This window comes from Cnephaeus nilssonii, assembly GCF_951640355.1.
Source record: "Cnephaeus nilssonii genome assembly, chromosome: 15".
NCBI classification, from domain to species: Eukaryota; Metazoa; Chordata; class Mammalia; order Chiroptera; family Vespertilionidae; genus Cnephaeus; species Cnephaeus nilssonii.
Window position 1 is genome coordinate 13,606,068 of NC_137086.1, and position 23,102 is coordinate 13,629,169.

The window sequence follows — 23,102 nt, forward strand, 5'->3', positions numbered from 1 at the left end:
CTATGGAGGCTCCCAGGTGTTATGGGTTGAAAGGGTCCCTATGCAGGATAAGCATGGGGTGACAAAGATAGGTGGCGCTCTTGTCTAAGGCCATTATACGTACACATCATTCAGAATTAGAGTTGAAGTTCATGATGATATTGTTTGTATCCATAGGGCTTCTCATGGGACCCAGAATGAGGCTACAACCCATGATTGGAAACCAGGTAGACTTGATAGCTTTCAAAGAGTTTTTTTTCATTAAAATACACAGATAAGACATACTATAAATTTCACTCACGTAAGAGCTGCCTCCTCTTCTTCCTGAGAAGTAATGAAATAATTAAATAGAACCGGCCCCTGACCTGAACCTCCCCGCCCCACATCTCCTCACTATGATGCATCGCTGCTTCTCATTCTCATCGGCTATCCTGTCACCATGCTGAAGTTCACACAACAGTGCTCATCTCTAGGCCATTTTCAATTAATTTCCTGAGTAAAATTTCATGAGACACTATCAAACCTTTTGCTAAAATCAAGATATATTACATCGACTCTATTCCTTTAGTCTACTAATCAAAAAAGCAATCAACTTTGTCTGGCATGATTTGTTCTTTTAAAACCCATAATGCTTATTGCTCATAATTCCATTATCCTAGATAGTATTTTTTCCTCTTAATATGTGTTTCACTATTTTAACAGGGATTGAATTACTAGATGGTCGTTTCTAGAGCCCCTTTCCCCCTTGCTGCTTTGAAAGTCTGCTACTTAATTAGATCCTATCAAAAAATGGTATTTCCTTATTCTGTTGCATCACAGAAGAATAAAAAGAGGCTTCCAGGAGTCACTTGGTCAATGTCCCTGTTTTTTCAGGAGGCTTTCATCACCTTCCTGAACCCTTCCAGACTACTATCCATTATTCACAGTCTCCCAAGCAGGAGCAGCTAAGACCTCCTTTGATAACTGAATCAATGATACACAACTTTAGGCTCAGGAAGCACTTCCTAATTTCTCATCCAAGTCCCTTCAAAAGGAGGATCGTATGGTAGAGAGGGCACAGATTTGAGTTCAAATCCTGAGTGTGCCATTTACTAGCTGTGTGACTTTATTTCATTTTTAAATGGGAAGTAAATAAGAATTTTGAAATAAAAACATTTAAAAATGTTATGTATTTTGACCTGGACCGTGCTTTCAGTGGTTGGTATCGGCCTGTGCACACAACGGTCAATTCCTGGTCAAGGGCACTTACCTGGGTTGCAGGTTCACTCTCTGCCCCAGTCGAGGTGCTTGCAGGAGACAACCAGTTGATGTGTCTCTCTCACATCAATGTTTCTCTCTCTCTCCCCCTCCCTCCCTTCCTTCCTTCACCTCTCTCTGAAAAACAATGGATAAAAATATACTCAGGTGAGGATTAACAAAAAAAAAATATTTATTTATTTTTTAATTACAAAAGAAATACATGGAAAAAATCTAATTTCTCCAACCAAAATTCTACTTTCCAGAAGTAACTGGTGATAATGGTTTGATATATATGCTTCCAGGATATTATCTATACCTAAATAAATATATACAAACCAAAATGAGGCCATGATATGCATATTGTTTTACAACCTACATTCTTAGTTTTTTTTAGATTTTTATTTTGTTTTTATTTTTTATTTCAGAGAGAGGAAAGGAGAGGGAGAAAGAGATATAAACATCAATGATGTGAGAGAATCATCTATCAGCTGGGATCGAACCTACAACCTGGGCAAGTGACCTGACCTCCTGGTTCATGGGTCAGTGCTCAACCACTGAGCCATACCAGCCAGTACATTCTTAATTTAACTATTAACATCTTCCATGTATATATCTAAATTTTTTTCACAAAAAGTACATATTAATTTTGCAGTTAAATTTGTTTGGATAAATCCTATTTAATTTTGCTGGTCCCTGTTAATAGATATTTATCATTGTTTTCAATTTTTTTTCTCTATTCCAAATAATACTGACAATGAATATGATAATATTTAAACAATCAATGAAAAACAAACGAGAGAAAGGGTGAGAACTATGAGACCATAAGAATTGCCCACTAAAAGCAGCCTGCTGCTCCCTCTTCCACTCCCCAAAGAGAACTTGATGGGGCACAGACACTGGAGGAGGCCTCATCCTTGGTCACCTTGAACAATAGAATGGCCCAGTGGAGCAACCTTCACTCACCAAGTGTGAAGATTACTGTGGAATTTTCTAAATCCTCCTTGGACACTGTTGCTTATACCCTAAGTGTCCTTGGGCAAGTTCTTTACGTTCTCTGGAACTCAGCTTATTTATAAAATAGTTATAAACTTTCTGATCATAACTATTGCCACCACTTACTGAGTATTTACTATATGCCAAACATTATGTCCAAAAGAGCTTTAATGCATTATCTTGTTCAATTCTCACTAAATCCCTTTGAAATGCATGAGATGATTCTCATCTTTAATTGCAGTTTTAGTCTTATTATTAAATTGTAAATTATTTACATATTCTGGATACAAGCCTTTTATATGATATACTAGAGGCCCAGTGCACGAAATTCGTGCACGGGGGCGGTGTGGGGGGGGGGGGTGTCCCTCAGCCCAGCCTGCACCCTCTCCAATCTGGGACCCCTTGAGGGATGTCCGACTGCCCATTTAGGCCCGATCCCGGTGGGCAGTCGGACATTCCTCTCACAATCCAGGACTGCTGGCTCCCAACTGCTCGCCTGCCTGCCTTCCTGATTGCCCCTAACTGCTTCTGCCTGCCAGCCTGATCACCCCCTAACCACTCCCATGCCAGCCTGATTGATGTCTAACTGCTCCCCTGCCAGCCTGTTTGCCCCAAACTTCCCTCCTCTGCCAGCCTGGTCACCCCTAACTGCCCTCCCCTACAGGGTTGATTGCCTCCAACTGCCCTCCCTTGCAGGCCTGGTCCCTCTCAACTGCCCTCCCTTGCAGGCCTGGTCCCTCTCAACTGCCCTCCCTTGAAGGTCTGGTGCCTCCCAACTGCCCTCCCCTGTTGGCCATCTTGTGGTGGCCATCTTGTGTCCACGTGGGGGCAGGGTCTTTGACCACATGGGGGCAGCTATATTGTGTGTTGGAGTGATGGTCAATCTGCATATTACTCTTTTATTAGATAGGATAGAGGCCTGATGCATGGGTGGGTGCCAGCTGGTTTGCCCTGAAGGGTGTCCCGGATCAGGGTGGGGGTTCCCTTGGGGCGTGGGGTGGCCTGAGCGAGGGGCCTGTGGTGGTTTGCAGGCCAGCCATTCCCCTTGGTGACCCAAGTGGAGGCCCTGGTATCTGGAATTTATTTACCTTCTATAATTGAAACTTTGTAGCCTGGAGCAGAGCCAAGCCTCCTGCTCACTCCGTGGCCGGCAGCCATTTCTGTTTGGATTTGTATACCTTGTATAATTGAAACTTTGTAGCCTTGAGTGGAGGCTTAGGCTGGCCAGGGCTGGGGAAAGCTTGGCTTCTTCTATTGCCTTGGAAACCCAAGCCTCCCTCCTACTTTCTCTGTGGCTGTAGCCATCTTGGTTGGGTTAATTTGCATACTCACTCTGATTGGTTGGTGGGAGTGGCTTGTGGGCATGGCTTGTGGGTGTAGTAGAGTTAGGGTCAATTTGCATATTACTCTTTTATTAGGTAGGATGATTTGCCAATATTTTCTCCTAGTCTGTAGCTTGTTATTTCATTTTCTTAATGGTGTCTTTTAAGCACAAAAGTTTTGAATTTTGATAAGGTAGAACTTACTCGTTTTTCATTTATTGTGATTTTAGTGTCATACCTAAGAAGTATTTTCCCAACAGAAGAACACAATGATTTCTTCCTTTTCCCCCAAGTTTTAGCTCTCACATATAAGTCTATGATTTATGATGAATTAATTTTTGCATATGGTATGGAATAAGGGTCTAAGTTTGTTTATTTAATTTTGTATATGAATATCCAATTATTCAAGCACTACTTGTTGAAAAGACTATCATTCCCAAATTGAATTACCTAGGCACCCTCATCAAAAGTCAAATGATCATAAACATAAGAATTTATTTTTGGACTCTCAATTATGTTCCATTGATATACATGCCTTCCCTTGCCCCAAAATTATACTGTCTCTATTACTTTGGCTTTATATTAAGTTTTAAAATCAGGTAATGCAAGTTCTCCAATTTTTTTTATTTTTTAAAGATCATCTTGTTTATTCTAGGTCCTTTGCACTTTCATATAAATTTTAGGCTACAAAATATAAAGCCTTCTGGAGTTTTGATAGGGATTGCATTAAATTTACAGATCAATTTGGTAAGAAATGCCATCTTACACTATTGAGTTTTCCAATCTATGAAAATGCAATGTCTCTTTTTGTTTATATTATCTACAATTTTCAGTGTGCAAAGTTTACACTTCTTTTGTTAAATCTATTACTATTTTCTTCTTTATGATGCCTTTGTCTTGTGAATTGTTTTCTTAATTTCCCTTTAGAAATTGTCTGTTGTTAAAGGTAGAAATATAATTGATTTTTGTATATGATTTTGTATCTTTTAATATTGATAAATTTATTTATTTGTTCTATTAGTTTTTTGTGTGTGTGTGAATTCTTTTAGATTTTCTAAATAAAGGACCATGTGTCTTGCTAAGGGAAATTTTTCTTTTTTTTTTTTCTTTTCAATTTTAATGCCTTCAATTTATCTCCTTTCTTCCTTCCTCCCTCCCATCCTTCCTCCCCTTTTCTTCCCTCCCTCCCTCCCTCCCTCCCTCCCTCCTCTCTCCTTTCCTTCCTTCTCTTAATTTTCCTTATTGCATTAGCTAGATTTAATGTTGAACAGAAGTGAAGAAAGCAGAAATCCTTGCCTTGTTCCTAGTCTTGAGGGAATGCTTTCATTCTTTTATCAAGTATGCAGTTAGATATGGGTTTTTCAAAGATAACATTTTTTCAGGTTTCAGAAAGTCCCTTCTAGTCCTAGTTTGTAGAGAGATTTTTTAAAATTATAAATAGATGTTGGAATTTATCAAATTCCTTTTGTGTTTCTAATGAGATGGTCACATGGTTTATGTCCTTTATCCCATTAATATGGATTACTGCATTGTTTTGTAGATGTTAAACCAACCTTGAATTTCTGGATAAATTCCAGTTGATCACAGTATCATCCTTTTCATATGCTGCTGGATTGTGTTTGCCAATATTTTGTTAAGGATTTTTGTATATATGTATATAAAGAATATTGGTATGTGGCTTTCTTTCTTTGTGATGTCTTTTTTAGCTATATTATCAGCAAAAAGTGAGTGGTATTATAGAATGATCTGGGATTTTCACTCTATTTTCTTAGACTACATGAAAAATTAGTGCTATTTGTTCCTTAAATACTTGATAGAATTCACCAGCGAAGACATCTGGGTTTAAATGTTATTTTTCTTTGTGGGACAATTTCAGTTACTAAAATAAGTTATTTACTTGTTGTCATAGGTGTGATCAAAATTTTCTATTTCTTCTAGAGTTAATTCTGGTAATTTATATCTTCCTATAAACTGGTCCATTTTACCTAAGTTGTCTAATTTATTGGCAAAATCATATTTGTAATATATTCTTATAATCATTTAATTTCTTTAGGGTAAGTAGTGATATTATCTGTTTCATTCCTGATTTTGATAATTTGTTGTGTCTTTTTTCTCTTTTTCTCGCATTGGTTAGTCTAATGAAAGGTTTGTCAATTTTGTTGATCTTGCCAAAGAACCAACTTTCAGTTTCATTAGTTCTCACTATTGTTTTCTATTTCAGTGATTTATTTAATCTTTATTTCTTTTCCTCTGCATGATTTGGGTTTCCAGTAATTTTTGTTTGTTTGCTTCTTGAAATGGAAGCTTAAGTTTGGATTTGAAACTTTCCTTTTTTTCTAATATAGGCATTTAAATTTATACATTTCTCTCCAAGCATTTTTAAAGTTTTGTTCCATAAGTTTTGTTCCATTTTAATTTTCATGTAAACTATTATCTAATTTCCCTTGATTTCTTCTTTTATAAATTGATTATTTAATTTCTTAATACTTGTGGATTTTCCAGATTTTTTTCTGTTGTTAACTCCTAATTTAACCCATTGTAGTTGAAGAACACATTTTATAGGAATTCTATTATTGAGACTTGTTTTTAACCTACCATATGATCTATCCTGGAGAAAGTTTTCTGTGCACTTAAAAGGAATGTGTATCCTATAGTCCTTGGGTAGAATTTCCTATATTTTTCAGGTAGGTCCAGTTGGTTGATAGTATTATTCAAGTCTTCTATATAATTCTCTTTTAGTTCTATTCATTGTTGGGAATGAATAATTGAAATCTCCAACTCTAATTGTTAAATTATCTGTTTCTCCATTAAGTTATGGCAGTTTTGCTTCATGTGATTTGAGGTTCTATTGTTAGATACATATACATTTATAATGGTTATACCTTCCTGGTGAATCGACTTTTTTATAAATATCAAATGTCTATCTTTTCCTTAGTAATTTATTGTTTTAAATTCCATTTGCCTGATATTTAGGTGGCTACTCCCACTTTCTTATGGTTACTATTTGCATAGTATCTCCTTTTCTATCCTTTTACTTTCAACTTCTTTGAATTGATGGTGTACGTCTTGTAGAAAGCATATGGTTGATCTTGCTTTTTTTATGTAGTCTGACAATCTTTGTCTTTTGTTTGACTGGGCTATTTATATTAATACTAGGGACCTGGTGCACAAATTCATGCATGGGTGGGGTCTGACAATAGGGGACGATGGGGGGTGTGCCTGCCAGGGGAGGGTGGGAGGGACCATGGGAGGTTGGGCCCAGCAGCAAGCTAACCAACAGCTGATTCTGTGAGGAATTGGGCTCCCTCCTCCCTCCTAACTGGCTCCGGTGTGTGAGTGAACCAGATTCGGGGCTGTCAGGGACCCATCAGCAAGCTAACCAATGTCGAATTCCGCGAGGAATTGGGCTCCCTCCTCCTTCCTGTCTGGGTCCAGGGTGCAGGCGAACCAGATTCGAGGCTGTCAGGGCCCCAGCAGTAAGGTCTGGGTCAGTGCACATCATAGCTACCGGCCAGTCATCTGGTCATAACGGTCGCTTAGGCTTTTATATGAGACCAGTTTCCTCTGTCTAAAGGTCACCATATATATATATATAGTGATTTGCTTGGGTTTACATTAGTCTTTCTGCTATTTAATTTTTATATCTCTCTTATCTTTTTGGTTCCTCCATTCCTACTTGACTGCCAAGTATTTTTCAGTGTAACATTTAAAAACTTCTCTTGATTTTTTTTTTTTTTTTACATTTTTGGAGTTATTTTCTTGGTGGTTGCTTTATACTACATGCATCTGAACTTATCACAACCTATTTCAGATTAATACTAACTCAATTCCAGTAAAATATAGAAATTTAGCCCAAATATAGCTCCACTCTATTTCCTACCCTTTGTGCTATTATTGTCATATATATTACTTGTATATGTGTCAGCCCAACAATATAGCTTTGTAGGTGTGCATTTATGAAAGACATAATCTTATGTCTTTCAAAGATGTTAGGAAAAGAAATAAGAGAAAATGTATTTACTGAGTCTTTTATATTAACCCACATATCTACTATTTCTGGTGTTCTTCAAGGTATCTCCTGGTATGATTTCATTTCAGTCTGAAGGACTTACTTTAATATTTATTGTAAGGCAATTCTGCTAGCAACTTTGGATTCCAATTTTCTCCTCTGAAGATTGTTGTTGATCCTTTTGTTATTGCTGTTTTGTTTTGTTTCTTTCTTAGGTTAGTTTGTTTCTTTGTTTAATAACTTGGCTGAGTTGTATCTGTGGAATCTTTTCCCTGCAATGTGTGACTGCTAATATCTCTGTTCAGCTGCTTTTTTTCTAATGTCCTTGTTTTTATTTTTTACTCTGGCTTCCTATGGGACATCTGTGTGTAGCTTAGTGGTCTATTAATATTTAGACAGAGGATGTTCTCAAACACCTTGAATCAGTAAGATTTCTGTCTTTTTTAATCCTCACCAGAGAATATGTTTGTGTGTGTTTTTAAAGTTGATTTTAGAGTGAGGAAAGGAGAGAGGGTATGGGAGAGGGAGGGAGGGAGGGAGAGAGAGAGACATCAATGTGAGAGAGAAACATGATCAGTTGTCTCAGGTATGCGCCTGGACTGGGAAGTCAAACCCACAACCTACATATGTGCTCTGACCAGGAATTGAACCCGCAACCTTTTGGTGTATGGGATGATGCTCCAAAGAACTGAGCCAACCTGCCAGGGCAAGATTCTGTCTTTTGCCAATAGGTCTGTGTGTGGGTAAGGGAGTGCTGACCTCTTCCATGTCTCATGTGCATATACCTACAGTCCTAGGATTAATGAGAAGGTTGTGGCTAGCCTGGACCCTTTCCCATCTCCACTGGGAATACAGATAGTCTCATAGAATATGCCTGCCCTAACCATGAAAGAGACTCAATCTGGGGAACATGTGTTTTAGGAAGAGTTTGGTTTAAAGTAAAGAACTTGGGATTCCATTTTCAAAAACTGAAATTCAGCATCCAGCTCTGCCACATCCTGGCTTTTCAGACGTGAACCGTGTACTTCTCTCTAAGCTCTCATCTGTGGGCCAAGAATCATTCCATGAATGTCTGCTTCATACGGGAACTTAGGCCAGGTTCTTGGGACATCACAAAGAATGAGAAAGACCAGTTCCCTCTGTCTAAAGGTTACTATTTAGCCTCAGTTTAACAATCTATAAGTTAGGGGAACTAATAATACCCATCTCGCTGTGTTATGAAAATCAGTTGTGATGGTGGATGGAAAAGCACTTTGCAACCTGTAACTCCTGCCTATTTCCTTTGGGACAGAGCCCAGGGCCAGCCCCGGACAGCTCACCGCAGGCCCTGTGCATGTGATTTCACGGCCTCCTCCCACCACAGAAACAGCTCTGGCATTGCCACAGCTTCCTTCCACATGCATGGAAGGCTCATCCAGTTCCATCGCATTAGGCATCAACTTCTCTAGGCCTCTGCCAGGGTTGCCTTCAGCCCTTATTACCTACAGGAGACAAGCTCTCAGACACAACTGCTTATTTCTAGCCTCAGATCCTGCTGCCGCTACGTATTTCTGTTCTATTTCTGATCCACAAAGATGTGTGCTGTGTTCCCAGTGAATGGGGTGGTCGACAGGTACCTTCATTGGATACCTTCTACAATAATTGCAAGGAATTTTTGCCAAAGGCCCAGTCAGTCATCTGAGCCTTGCTTTTTTTCTGGAAAGGTGCCCCAAAAGCACACCACATTTTCTACAGACTTGATCAAGATGTGCTGTACTAGTTTCCTATTGCTGCTGTAACAAATTGCCAGAAACTTAGTGGCTTAAAATGACACAAATGTATTATCTTACAGTTCTGGAGGTCAGAAGTCTAAAATGGGTTGGCAGGGCTGCGTTCCTTCTAGGCAAGAGTCTATGGAGAACCTATGTCCTTGCCTTTTTTTCCAGATGCTAGAAACTGCCTGCATTTCTTCCCTCATGTCCTCTTCCTCTGTCTCCAATGCCAACAGCTGCTGTGCTGCCGCTGTACTTGGCCCTGTAACCCCTTGATTTTAGATATCCCTTTACCTACCTTTTAATTTGCAATGTCCTGCATTTGGAAGGGATTTGCAGATGTTAGTTTAATAAAGAAATATATGACCCAAAGAATAAGTAAAAATTTAAAAATAGATACAAACTATCATATAATTAAATGACCATTGAATCTCTCTCTCTCTGGCCTCTGCTTCCATCAGCACATCGCTCCAACTCTGGCTCTCCTACGTCTCTCTTTCTTGATCCCCAGTGGCTTCATTGGGCCCATCCAGATAATCCAGAATAATCTCATCTGCAAAGTCCCCTTTGATATGAAAGGCAACATGTGCCCAGGCTCTGAGGATCAGGACTTCTTTGGGCAGTCATCATGTCATCTGCCACACGAGCCCACAACACTGTACTGTGGGCTCTCTTCAGGCTCCCTAGCCTCCAGGGGCTAACCTGACAAATTCATCTATGCTAATAGATGCAGGAGCCCCTGTGTCTTCTTCTAGGGTGTCACACAGGTTTCTAGAGGCAATGCTTCCATCTTGATGTGTAATCCAAAGAGTGGCCTGAACCATGGGGCTATCAGATCAGGCATGTGTGTGTATGTGTATGTGTGTGTGTGTGTGTGTGTGTGTGTGTGTGTGTATTTATATATATATATATATATATATATATATATATATATATATATATATATATATATATCCTACCTAATAATAGAGTAATATGCAAATTGACCGTACCTTCACTATGCCCACGATTGGCCAGGAGGCACGGGGGGGGGGGTGGGATTTGGGGTGGCCGGGGTGGCCGATTGGGCTGGCGGGATGCTGAGCTCGCGTCACCAGCGGCGGCGCGAGCTCAGCGTCTGTGCCATGGCTGTGTTGCAGCACAGAAGGGGCCTCTGGGGCAGCGAGCCCACATCCCACCACCGACCATCAAACGTGGGGAGCTGGGTGTCCGCTCCAGCACCAGGGGACAGACACCCAGCTCCTCCGCGATAGAAAGTGAAAGCGGAGGAGCTGGGTGTCTGTCCGCTCTGGCACCAGGCCAAAAGCCTCCACCAGAGGCTTTTGAAAGGCCTGGTGCACCAGCGGGCAGACACCCAGCTCCCCTGTGATCAAAAGCGAAAGCGGGGAAGCTGGATGTCTGTCCGCTCCGGCACCAGGCCAAAAGCCTCCGCCGGAGGCTTTTGAAAGGCCTGGTACACCAGCGGACACCCAGCTCCCCCACAATCGAAAGCGGGGAGCTGTGTGTCCGCTCTGGCACCAGCGGACCCCCTGCCATCAAAAGCGGGGAGCAGGCTGCCAGCAGTGTCCGCAGAGCGTGCTAGGCTTTGCGGGGCAGTGGATATGGCCTGGATGGCAGGTTAGGCCTAGGGGACCCTACACGTGCATTATTTAATCATGCACTGGGCCTCTAGTGTGTGTGTGTGTGTGTATATATATATATATATATATATATATATATATATATATATATGTGTGTGTGTGTGTGTGTGTGTGTGTGTGTGTATGTGTGTGAACCCACTCACATGTAGGTATACTAATCCATGACTGAAGAGGCTACTTTATGAGGGCCAAGTCAATGAGCCAATAAAGCCCAAGGGTAGAATTGGTGGTGAATGATAAGTTTCTAGAGTAAGGAGGATACGCTAGTCAGACCATCATCACTCCAGTTGCCTATCAACACCCCAAAGGGTCAAGGGTCAGAGCATGAAACTGAGAACCAATTAATCAGCCAACTGTAGCCTCCAGTGACTGTGGGCATAAAGGGGGCTGTGTCCCGAGAGAAACTCCCCATCCAAGCTGCACTTAATCTCAAAATGTGGCCCAGGTTCCAGCTAACACTGGAATAAAGTCTACCTGAGAGGTATTCAGGGATTCTTTTAAGAATATTGCAAACACTTGGGTGGGGGAAGGAATTGAAGGAAGGATGTAAACTGCTGGTAATTAATATGGACTCCTCTGAACCTGCCTGACATAACTTCCTGAAGGGTCTGAGACTCCACATGCCAACCTACATATAGGGAGAGAAAAATCAGCATGTAGTCAAATAGTGGTCCCCAAAATACATGTTCAAGTGCAAATCCCTGGTACCTGTGAAGTTGACCTTATTTGGAAACAGGGCCTTTGAAGATGTAATTAAGGATCTTCAAATGAGATCATGCTGGATTTAAGATGGGCCCTAAATCTAGTGACATGTGTCCCTGTAAGAGACAGATTTGAAACAGAAACACAGAGGAGAACGCCATGTAAAGATGGAGGCAGAGATTGGAGTAATGCATCTACAAGTCAAGGAACACCACAGATGACCTGCACTCACCAGTAGCCAGAAAGGAGGCATGGAATGGATTCTCCTGCAGAGCATCCAAAAGGTACCAACCCTTCCAATACCTTGATTTTGGACTGCTGGCTTCCAGAACTGGGAGAAAACAAATTTCTGTTGTTTTAAGCCACCCACCTTATATTAATTTGTTATAGGAGCTACAAGAAACGAACACACAAAGGTATAACAAGAGTGGACCAGAAGGCTGGATGACCCCATTTTGGCACTGTGGTGCCCTAGTCATCTGTGACAGCATTGCTAGCCATTCCAGAACTCTAGGACAATGTTTCTCAATCTTTTGAAAACAAAGTCATCTTGGTAAACAGAAGAATCTCAGTAGCAGAGCTCCACCCAGGCCATCCACCAAAAACAAAAAACCCTTGAGAATCAGCGCCCTGAAGAAAGTTGAGTTGATATAGGAAGAGTCAGCCCCTCCTAGCTAGTCTACTCCCATTCTTCTTGTGTAAGCATAGGCGTGAGGGCTTGGGGAGGGGCTTTGAAGAGGGGCTACTAATCCATTTTCCATTTTCAAGTGTTCATGAAAGAGATCAAAAGCTTGCCTTTCTGGAGAAGAAAAATATGTTCCTTTGACTACATTCCAAGACCCTGGAAGTAGCAGAAATCAAACATACCCCTAGGACTTCTTGAAAAGTCACAGAATGCCTCAACCTGATAATTCCTCAGACTTTATTAATTCATAATATTGTGTTCCATCAAGATCATCACTTTTTATTATCTTGCTGCTCTGAATTGAATCCCACTTATTATTCTCATCTACAGGGGCCATAAATTAAAATCATGTAGAATTTATAATCTTACAGTTCATTATCTATGATTGGTATCATCTCACTGCTTTTTTCTGGCCCTTCTATATCCCCTGACAAGAAATACGGCAATAGAGTCTAAATACCATCTAACCAATAAATGTTGAGTTTTAAAAAAAACTTTAGTAACTATACTAGCCTAAAGGGCACCCATCACTCCTCCTTATCTCCACAACCAGCATACTTTCTGCCAAAAAAGACAGAAAAAGTGAGATCCTAAAGAGTTGGGAGTTAGAACTGGAATGTAGGTCCTTGTTTTGCCATTGTGTAGATTGGGCATGTCACCCTTCACCTTTACCTTTCTCTGAAGGTCAAGGGACACTATGATATACAAGCCTGCTTCATGAGGAACAACCCTACTTCAAGCAACAGGTGGTGATGTAATTAGTTGACTCAAAAAGTAATGTGCAGCCCATTACTAAAAGCTCTGAATGCCTCTCAGTGACATTCCAGAAGTGTCCCTATGACCTGGGAGGCAGGTCCCTTGTTTCTAAGACTGATCAAGGATGTGTGAGTATAGACTCCCCTGTTAAACTCCAGGAAAAATAAACACAAGTTTCTAACAGTGGTGAGGTCTCTACAAGTTATGTTTGGATATGTTTGTTCACTAAAGATTTTGATGAATAGACTGGTATAGCCACAGTGGCATTTGTCATGGCTATTCACATCATTGCCTTTAGTGATGTGACATAATACCATGTTTGAAAGAGCAATGATTTTTCAGTGATAGAAGTTGGCAAAAATCACTAAAAAATGAATATTCCAATCTTGATTGATTTATCTAATTGGAAAATGTTCACATTCAGTACATGCCCTGGTTCTTGGGACCAGTTTTATAAAAACATAAAGGCATTGATAGATTTCCACATTGATAAGTGATTGTCCTTCCCTCCTTTCCTTCTTCTTTTCTTGTTTCTCACAGTACTCAGTGCAATATGCAGATGTCAGAGGTCACAAGATAGGGAAATGGAGGAGGAGAAATAGGCAAAGAGTGGCAATGCATAAACTATTGGTATTGTTTTAAAAATTGTTTAAAAATTTTAAAAGCACTTGATTTCAAAGTTATAAAATCTGACTTCACAATAGATACTTTCCTCTCTCTCCTGGTCTCACTGAACTGTGATCATAATTCAATAGTTATCAAATAAAAACCCTACAGTAATGAAAAATACATGTACAGCCACGACTATTTCTGGAGCTGGGAATTGGAATCCAGAGATATCCCTAGTGGTGGCTGAATGGGAGTAAGTCTGAAAAAGGGGCTTACATCAAAAGTACAACATATTTAACTATGCCTCAGAATCATCTGAGACACTTATAAAAACATAAAATTTCCGGAGTTCCATGGAAATTGAAACTGCAATGAAATACGTTTTTCATCTACCACATGAACAAAAATGACTGTCTGACAATACCAGGCAATGGTGAGGGGTACAGTCCTAGGAAAGAAAATACTAACACATTTCTATTGGGGGTTATAGCTTGGTGCCACCACTTTGGAAAATAGATCAGCATTACTCATTAGAATGGAAGCTGCACCCCATGACCCAGCAATCCCATTTCTAGATCTATGCTCTAGGAAAACTCTTAGACATACTCATGCATGAAAGTATATACAAAAATGCTTACATTAGTGTTGCTGGCAATAGTAAAAACCTGGAAACAATCCAAATGTCTAATGAGAGTAGAAGAGATAAATTGTGAGATTTTCATGCAATAGATTAAAAACTAAATGAACCACAGTAACAAGCATCAAAATGGACAAACCACAAAATGACAGTATTATGCCATTTATATAACAGTTTGCAAACCTGGCCCATATGTTGTCTGGGGCTACATACATAAGTGGTGAAGCCATAAACAAAAGCAAACTCATGATGAACACAAAATACAGGGTAGTGTTTACCTCTGAGAAAGGAAGATATTTAAAAATATTTTCAAATGTATTGATTTGAGAGAGAGATTGATTTGTTGTTCTACTTATAGGAAGAGATTTTTTATCTAGGTGGGGGATAGACTGTAAAGGGATGAACAACATTCAAATTCCTACACTAGGTGGTGAGAACCCAAGTGTTGATTTTATTGTAATCTTTAGTCTATGCATATATGTTACATCTACATTTTTGCACATGCTAAATTTTATAATAAAAATTTGAAAACACAGATTTCTAAATTCCATCTCAGATCTATTGAATCATAGTTTCAGCTAGGGGGTCTGTGCAGTATTTTGTATAACTTCTACAGAATATTTGGATGCACTATCAGGTTAAGAGCCACTCACCTACGTACAAACACACATTCCCTACAATACACATCAGTATCCAGATGAAAGCAGCTTAAAATATAAATCAACGTCAGGCAATTTCTAAGAGGCATAACAAAAGAAAAGGTTAGCCTGGGACAGTGTGTAGGAAAAGATGGTCTCTCACCCCAGGCCTCCAGGCTGATGAGGAAGCCTAAGAGCATTAGTTACCTTTGTGCCACCTTCAATGACCCCCTAGAGCTTACCTGAGCCTGGTCCCTGTTAGATTCCAAGTAAGATAAACACCCCCAGAAATGGGCCCAGGGAAGGCTCTTGCCATAACCTCTGCTACAAAGAAGAAACACAATGTGGCCGAAAGTGTCCATGTTTAGGACACATCACAACAGACATCTAGACTTGGACCCACATGTAAATGCTGTGTGGTCTTCAGCAAGTCATTTGCTCTCTCTGAGCTTAGCTTTCCCACTTCCCTGTCTCCCTCATAAAACTGGAATCCAGTGAGACAGTGTGGGTGAAAAGGTTTTGCAAACTGAAAGTACCATGTCAGTTATTATTTCTTCCTAAAAGCCAGTAATACATAGGCTGTCAATTATTATAAATACATTATTTCTTCCTAAAATACTAGTACATAGGCTGTCAATTCTGAGTCAGCAGTTATCTGGGTCCAAGGAATTAGGAGCTCTAAAATTTGCCATAGAGAGACTTGAAGGCAGGAATAAGGCTTAGTGCCTCTACATCTTTCTCTTAAATCTCAACAAATATTTAACAAGCACCCACTACTTCTCCAGAGCACCCACTACTTTTCCAGTCCATGATAATTCAGAAAGGGATGTTCATAAACAGCTCTGGACTACCAGAAGCACCTTGAATGCTAATAAGTAGCCTGAATAACCATTCATTAATGGCTTTGAAACTAATATTTAACCCAGTTACACAATACCTTTCAAATTAGGATTGCCAGATTTAGCAAATAAAAGTGCAGGGCACTGAATTAAATTTACAATTTTCAGTATAATTATAATAATTTTTAAAGTATAAATATGTCTCAACTATTGCATGAGATATATGAAAAATAATTTGTCCCTCAAGTTTAACTGGGTGTCTTGTTTTTATCTGGCAACCCTGTTCCAAATGGACAAGCACTTTCTCCTACATCTTACATTGGGAAATCTGCATGAAAGAGAGTCATGAAATCCTGTTTCCATTACTTGGTAAGAGAATAAAGGGTTGGATTGATCTTAAAATTGGACTTGCATCCTCTCCTTCCTTGCATAGCTCAAGAAGGCATGGAGAGGCACAGATATTAAAAGCGGTTTCAAAGGAAATGGAGTAGAGCAGCGGTGGGGATGCCTTCACTTTTCAAACAGAAATTGACATTCCAGCCATCCTGGCCCATCCAGAACACTTGGCAGTAGCCTCTGCCCTTACCTCTGGGCATCTCCTTGGAATGCTCTGCCTCGGGCCCGTCCAGCAGGTCCATCTGGGAGGCCTCCTCCGAGGGGACACGGCGCCAGGACCAGCTCTGGTTCCCGAGGTCATGCAGTGGAGGGGAGTACTCCAGCTCACAGGGGAAGTCAAAGCTGCACTCCAGCCCTGCAATGACAGTGACACCCAACGGTGAGTGGAGCAAACTGTTTCCCAAACATGACAGTCCAGCCCTAGAGCTTTACTCCTCCATTCCGGGAAGTTGGCCTTTGTCATGCACAAATCCTCACCCTATTCTGAGGTGGTAAGTTGTCAAGTTCACAAGTGGCTGGCTCCATGTTGGTGAAAAGGGGGCTAAGAGAGAAAAAGGTGTTTTTTGTATGACTCAGAGTATGGGAAGTGTCCTCAGAGATGGCAGGAAAACTAACAGGTTGTACCCTGAGAAGCTCTGCATCCTAGGAGGCTACCTGGTGACATGGAGAGGACTGAGGTCAAGTGGGAAGGGCCTGACTTTGCAATCAGATAGGTCTGGATCTAAGTCTGGCACTGCCATTTGCACGCTGGTCATTCCAGAAAGTAAAATTAACATCTTTGGCCTGAAATTTCCATACCTATACATTGGGGATGATAATATCTACTTTGAAAGTTATCTGTAAGAACTAGTGGATATTGCATTATCTATATATATGATCTTTGTCCATCACTGAGGCTCAGGAAAAATCCTAGTCAGGTCCTGCCCTATCTGCGAAGAGAAAGCCGTAGGGAATATAAGTCTTACTCACAGCCCTGTTTGCCAGCTCTATTGTCTACCCTTAAACCACTCTCCAGAAAAGAGGACCAACGTTATGCCAGCTAATCCACATTATTCTCTCTTGAGGCAGGAATGGGGTCAGTCACTGGGTAAGGAGAAAGAAGGAAGAGGGATGTTTTATGACCTTTTTCTGGGTTTCTTTGGGGGATATTCATCCTTGTGTCCAAATCATTCCATTTTTGCTCTTCTTTTAGGATACAGTCACCTTCTCTTTCCCTTCCTTACCCAAAGATGATGAAGCACTTTTTACCAGGTAGGTTCTCAAAGCTAGCTGATGCATCAATAGAATATGTACCAAAATGCAGATTATTCATCCACCTTTTACTATATCATCTCCCCTCAGCATGGGGATGTGAAGAAAGAAATAATGTGATATAAAGAATGAACCTCTGGATTAGAAATTTGGGGGAATTTGGTGGTGTCCAGGCTTGGCCAGTCTCTTCTCATGTATGGAACTTTGTGCCCTCAATTGGAAAACAAGGGGTATAGACAAGATGATTATAGTCTAGCTCGGCCGCTGACTTTCTGGTTACCTTGAATAAGACACTTACCCTCACTGGGCCTCAAGTTCCTCAAAATGAGACCTAGATTAGCTGCTTGCTAAAGTCCATATGGATGTGACTTTTTTAAGGGTTCAAATTCTGGCTCTCAGAAGGGTTATAACTAATTTGATAAATAAAGCTGTGTGATGGTGCTAATGTGTGCAAAGTCCCAGTTATCACTGTGTGTTTTAATAGCTGATTCTGGGCTCTTGATATCTTGTTCTCCAAGAAGAGTCTGCTGAAAATTTCAGAATGCAGAGAAGTGGGGCCAATTCTAATGTAGGCAGCCGGTCACTAGATTTTCATACCCTTAGGTAGCTGGCCCTGTCCTGGAGTGGGAGTAAAATGAAACCCATTGACACCGGCCAAACCATCTAAGTTTAGGGGGAGAGGAAAAATCCTTCAATTACACTCCTGTTAAGCACCTTTCTTCTCAGCCTGTAGGGATTGACGTGCCAGCTGTTCTCCGGGAGCTGCCGTTCTTCTGGTCCTAAGGTTAATGCCACTCGCCCTTTCACGATTCAGACAGTTCACCTTTATAATGGCAAAACTGAACAGGCCGAGCCAGCCTTGTCTGGGTTGACATGACACTTGCTGCCTACATATTTCATCAGCCTTGAAGACTTTCTACCTGCCTCTGGGGCTGAGCTGCTGCTATGAATTGGTATCCATGAATTGTAGACTGCTTTAATCTTCAAGACTTTCTCGCCAGGCACCTGGTTTTGATAGCAGAATGCAAGGAGAAAACTGATCCAACATTTTGTACTCTGTGACACAAAAATGATCCTCATAATGAAAGGTGTAGCCACTAAATGTGGCCCTTCTGGGAAGGTTCAAAAAGACCCACCTACATTAGGAAATGGCAAGTCAAAAGGTGGAAGAGAAAGTTACTGGCCATCCCCAAACCACATTGACAATTATTGTACCTTTCTCAAAGCTTCAATTTCTGTGGTCCATCATCTCTCTTATTTTTTTCCTCCAATTAGAGTTATCCAATTTCTATTTGGGACAGAAGTGTGACATGCATTCTTAGACACTGCCTGGCAAATGTGCAATCGATCAAGTATCATCAATCCTGGGACCTTTGGATTCAGAAGAGTCTAATAATTGGCTGTTTTTGGAGCAAATCCTGCCTAGTGAAACAGGCTAGGCAGACTCTCCAATTATCAAATGGGTTCATTTTGAAATTCTTGCTCCAAGGCAGCCTCACTTTAGCTGTCAAAGCTGTACTCTTTGGCTTTAAATAGAAGTGGAGTTAACATTACTGCTCATTTGGGGTGAAATTAAATTGGGCCTTCCTACATTCTGATTTAATTTCCCATAAAACATAAGGATGGGTTTCCTTCTCCTGAGCTAGTCTCAGTGCTTTTTGTACAATATTACCTGGGATGTATCTTTTCTAAAAAACACCAGGTTAAGTCTCATTTCCATGGGTCTTTTTTGAGGTCTAGACCTACAGTGCTTCTTGAATCTCTCTCCTTAACCCTCCTCTGACTCAGTCTGTGTGGGATAGGGGAGTCTATTTTACAGATGGAAGTCAAAGGGATCAAGGGCTTCAGTGAAGTGTTTAGCCTTAAGTAGCCCAATGGCAGAGGAAGGTTCCCACCCAAGGGAAGGGTTGGAAAATAACATTCACTGACTATGCTAGGTATTGTCTTATGTAACTATATTTAATCTGCAAAAAAACAATGAGAAGTGAATGTCCTGTCTCTACAGAGTAGAAAACTGAGGCTCAGAAAGATTATTCTACTTGCTCAAAGATCAAAGGACTTTCCTGAGGCAGAACCAGAATCTGACCCAGGGCTGGATAATGAAGACCCAGGCATTTTTCACCACACCTCCACAGCTTCAAATCTCAACCCACTTAAAGTAGCAGCAGTGGAGATGATAAAGAGCTTGATGATAGATCAGACATGTGGGTAAAAAGAAAAGCTGAAAAAAATAATGACTCAAAAAAGATCTCAATCCACTATTATATTTTGATTATTGGACCCAAAGTCTGCAACCTCTTCAGATCTGCAAAGTCTCCTCCACTACCCTAAGAGGACAGGTAGGTATTTCCTCTGTGTCAGACCCATTTTGCAAAGTGACTGTGATCTTCAGAAGAACCCAGAGATTTCAACCCTACCTTATGTACCTGTTAGGAACCAGGGGAATTGAACACAATGAGAAAAAGACATACTTTCCAGAATTTACCAATCACATAGTTGAAATCACAACTACCCACCTTTTAGCCACTCCCATCATGAAAGAAAGATAAGGTAATGGAATCTCCTGGAAACAGTTCGCCTGCTGAGAGTCAAGTGCTGTAAAGGGAAAGGTCTTGGCAGGGCAGTGGTGATGTTCTGGGGTTGGTCTTGCAAACAGCAGCTGAGGGACCTCAGGAGGTCTATTTATCTCTCTATGTCTCATTTTGTGCATTTGAAAAATGAAAGAAATAGAGCATACACCCTCTACGGTGCCCTCCATCTGTGAAGGTCATTTATTTTAAAGGGCTCATTCTGGGCCAACACAACCAATCCTATAGACTGTCAGTCAGTCACTTTCACTCTGTCTTCCTCTAAATGAAGGCTTGTTGCCATCCCTAGAAGCAGATTCCCCATGGAAGGAGGCTGAATGTGCATCATACTCAATTAGGACTCAGGTTATCTCAAAATTCACTCTCAAATAACTAGGAAGGAAAGTTCAGATAAGTTTTACAGATGACTGTTCCAGGTGAATGTGTGTGTATTTGTGTGTTTTCATGCATTTTTATCAGTTTGTACCTATATTCTGAACTGTTCCATTAGCAGTTAGCTTCAAGACATTGTCCTAATATAAAAGGCAATCATTCAGAAAACCCTATGGTGACCCTGCCCAGAGAGATGCACAGTTCTCTTATCAAAATTCCTTGGCTGTAAATAAGTTGGCAATGACTGCCCACTCTGACACTGAGTCTGAGGGTGGAAACCTAGCCTCTCGGTATGTGTGAGACTATCAGAGTTGTCATGCCCAAGGCCTATGCCTAGCTACTCAGGCAGAGACGGGGCCTTCCCAGTCTGGGCCGCATAGAGAAGACTGCATGTAAGTTCCAGGCACAGTCCATGACACCCTGGAAGGACAGTAGGGCAATATGGTGTACTTTGGACACTTAGATCTTCCCTTTGGTGGGCTCTGGAAATAGACTGACCTCAGGCTCAAAAAAATTCCTTGAGTCAAGGCCTTTTGTGTCTTCTTGATCTTGACCCTGGAAACCCAGAGACCTCCCACTAGTTTCTTCATTCACTTTAGTCAATTTCAATTAAGAGACAAGCAACCTCCTTTCGTTTTTAAGACACGTGTTCAAAGGCTGACCAATTTCCAGATGACCACAGGGTGGCAGGGGCTTTAAGAGCAACTGCCCTGGGGCAGTCATAGGAATCCACTGGTTAATGTCACACAGACTCAACCCATCACAAGGTTTGGAAGCAAATGTTACAGAGTGAAAACCAGTAATAAAAACAGAGAAGAACACATGTTTATCAATCCCACAGGTACTTCACCGTTTTTCATTTTGTCTCTTACTACAAGTGTTTCAGAAGTCAGGCTTGGGATCAGACTTACTAGTAAGTTCTTGACTCTTGTGTGTGTTTATAGAAGAGTCCCAAGCCCCAAGGAGAGGACCCACGAAGGTCGTGGAAAGTACTTTTCATAACTGGTAACATTTACTGAGGGCTATCCGGGTCAGATGCTATGTCAGGAACCCTACATCATTACCTTATTTAATCCCTATGAATTAGTATGATGCACATTCAGTTACATAGTTACATATTCCTAGAATATAGGAATCTTATCCCTATTTAACAGAGGAAGATACTGGGGTTTAGAGAAGTGAAGCCACATGTTAGGTTACCAAGATAGAACGTGATTGAGTAGACCATCACTGATCTGCTTCCTCCCTGGGACACCTGAAGCCTTGATATCAGTATCTATAAACAGGAAATTACGACAAAATGGTAGCAGAAATAGGTCCCCTCATTCAGAGCCACAGACACCAATAGGGGCTGAGACCTGCAATGAGGCAGGACAGGAACTGAACCCATGGAGGGATAGGCAGGGCCAAGCTGGAGGCAGGACAGACGCCAGGGCATCTGAGCTGTCTGAAAGGACCTGATACCACCTTTATAAAGTTGAACGTAGAACACCCTAGTGAGAAATGAATCAGAGTACACATTACCCAGATGCAAGTTTTAATCCCATTGGGTATGTGATTCAGGAAGCCAGGGCTACATGTACAGTAAGGCCCAGGGCTTAAAGTTCCCATCTAGATTTCCTGATGTCTTCCAGATATCCGCTCTGTTTCTTGGGTAAGGCTAGGGGTCTCAATAGAGGGAACTGAGGGTGGGGTGTAAGGTTTATATGGCCATCAGAGGCCCAAGACAGAATTTATCCAACTGGATACTTGGCCATGGGATCTGCATCTGAAACAGAATTATCAGGTTTGCTACTAGTTTAAAATACGACATTATGACTGTGATTTTGTCTTGAGGTTATTTTCCTTTCTCTAGTTACCTTGACCTGATGTTTAATTGCCATGATGCAGATAGCCTTGATGTTGGGCCTGCCACTCCTCACTGGTAAAATGGTGGTCTCTATGGTACCACCCAGCCCTATAATCTTTTCCTATGTATCTATGCCCACTTGTGTTATTCATTAAGTGAACTTAATATCATCATGATTCTTTCTCAGGGATAGAGCCCAAGACCTAAAATTTGACTCCAATTCTGCCGCCTGTCAACTATGTGGTATGAGGGGTTGGGGGTGGGAGAGGCTGCTCTCTCCCTCACTCTCAGACTTAGTCATCTCAGTGATAAGACTAACTGCCCAGAACTGCTTGGAAGACTCAATGAGATGCTGCATGTGCTTTGAATGGAGAAATTCTCAACTGATTCAGAATTCACACAGTCATGCCTTTTTTAAACACAATTTTGTGTTTACCATGAAAAATGGCATTCCAACTGATGGCGGATGACCATTCCTGGGTATTTTGTTATAACATGGAGGTTAGTATGTTGACTTTAGGTCACATATTCACAGAGTCAGAGGCTATTAAAACTTGAAATTACATTTGAGATCAATCCCATTGGACAGATGAAAAACAAAACTAAACAAAACAAAAAAACAAGACCCAGGCAAGAAAAAAGGCTTTCCCAGGGTCAGGTGGCTGGTCAAAGAGTCTCTCACATACAATGTGGAGGGCATTTCTACTCAGTGTGAAGGCCTTGCCAAATGCCATCCTCTCCCAGCAGCACCAGGCCCAGGCCAGGCTGAATGTCAGTTACTAAATCACCAGCTCTCACCTCCTCAGGCTCAGCTTACTGCCACACTTAGGTTGAGGCTAGATTGCTT

General features: G+C 41.1%; 1 protein-coding gene across 1 annotated transcript in view; it reads right to left on the minus strand.

Moving 5' to 3' along the window:
* Positions 1-23,102, minus strand: part of ALK (ALK receptor tyrosine kinase) — a gene marked incomplete at both ends in the record, with an annotated part of 583,016 nt that overhangs the window by 380,575 nt on the left and 179,339 nt on the right. The window contains one exon of the mRNA XM_079791596.1: positions 16,386-16,550. Within this exon, the coding sequence (XP_079647722.1) occupies positions 16,386-16,550 (165 nt within the window). The remainder of the gene's footprint in view (positions 1-16,385; positions 16,551-23,102) is intronic.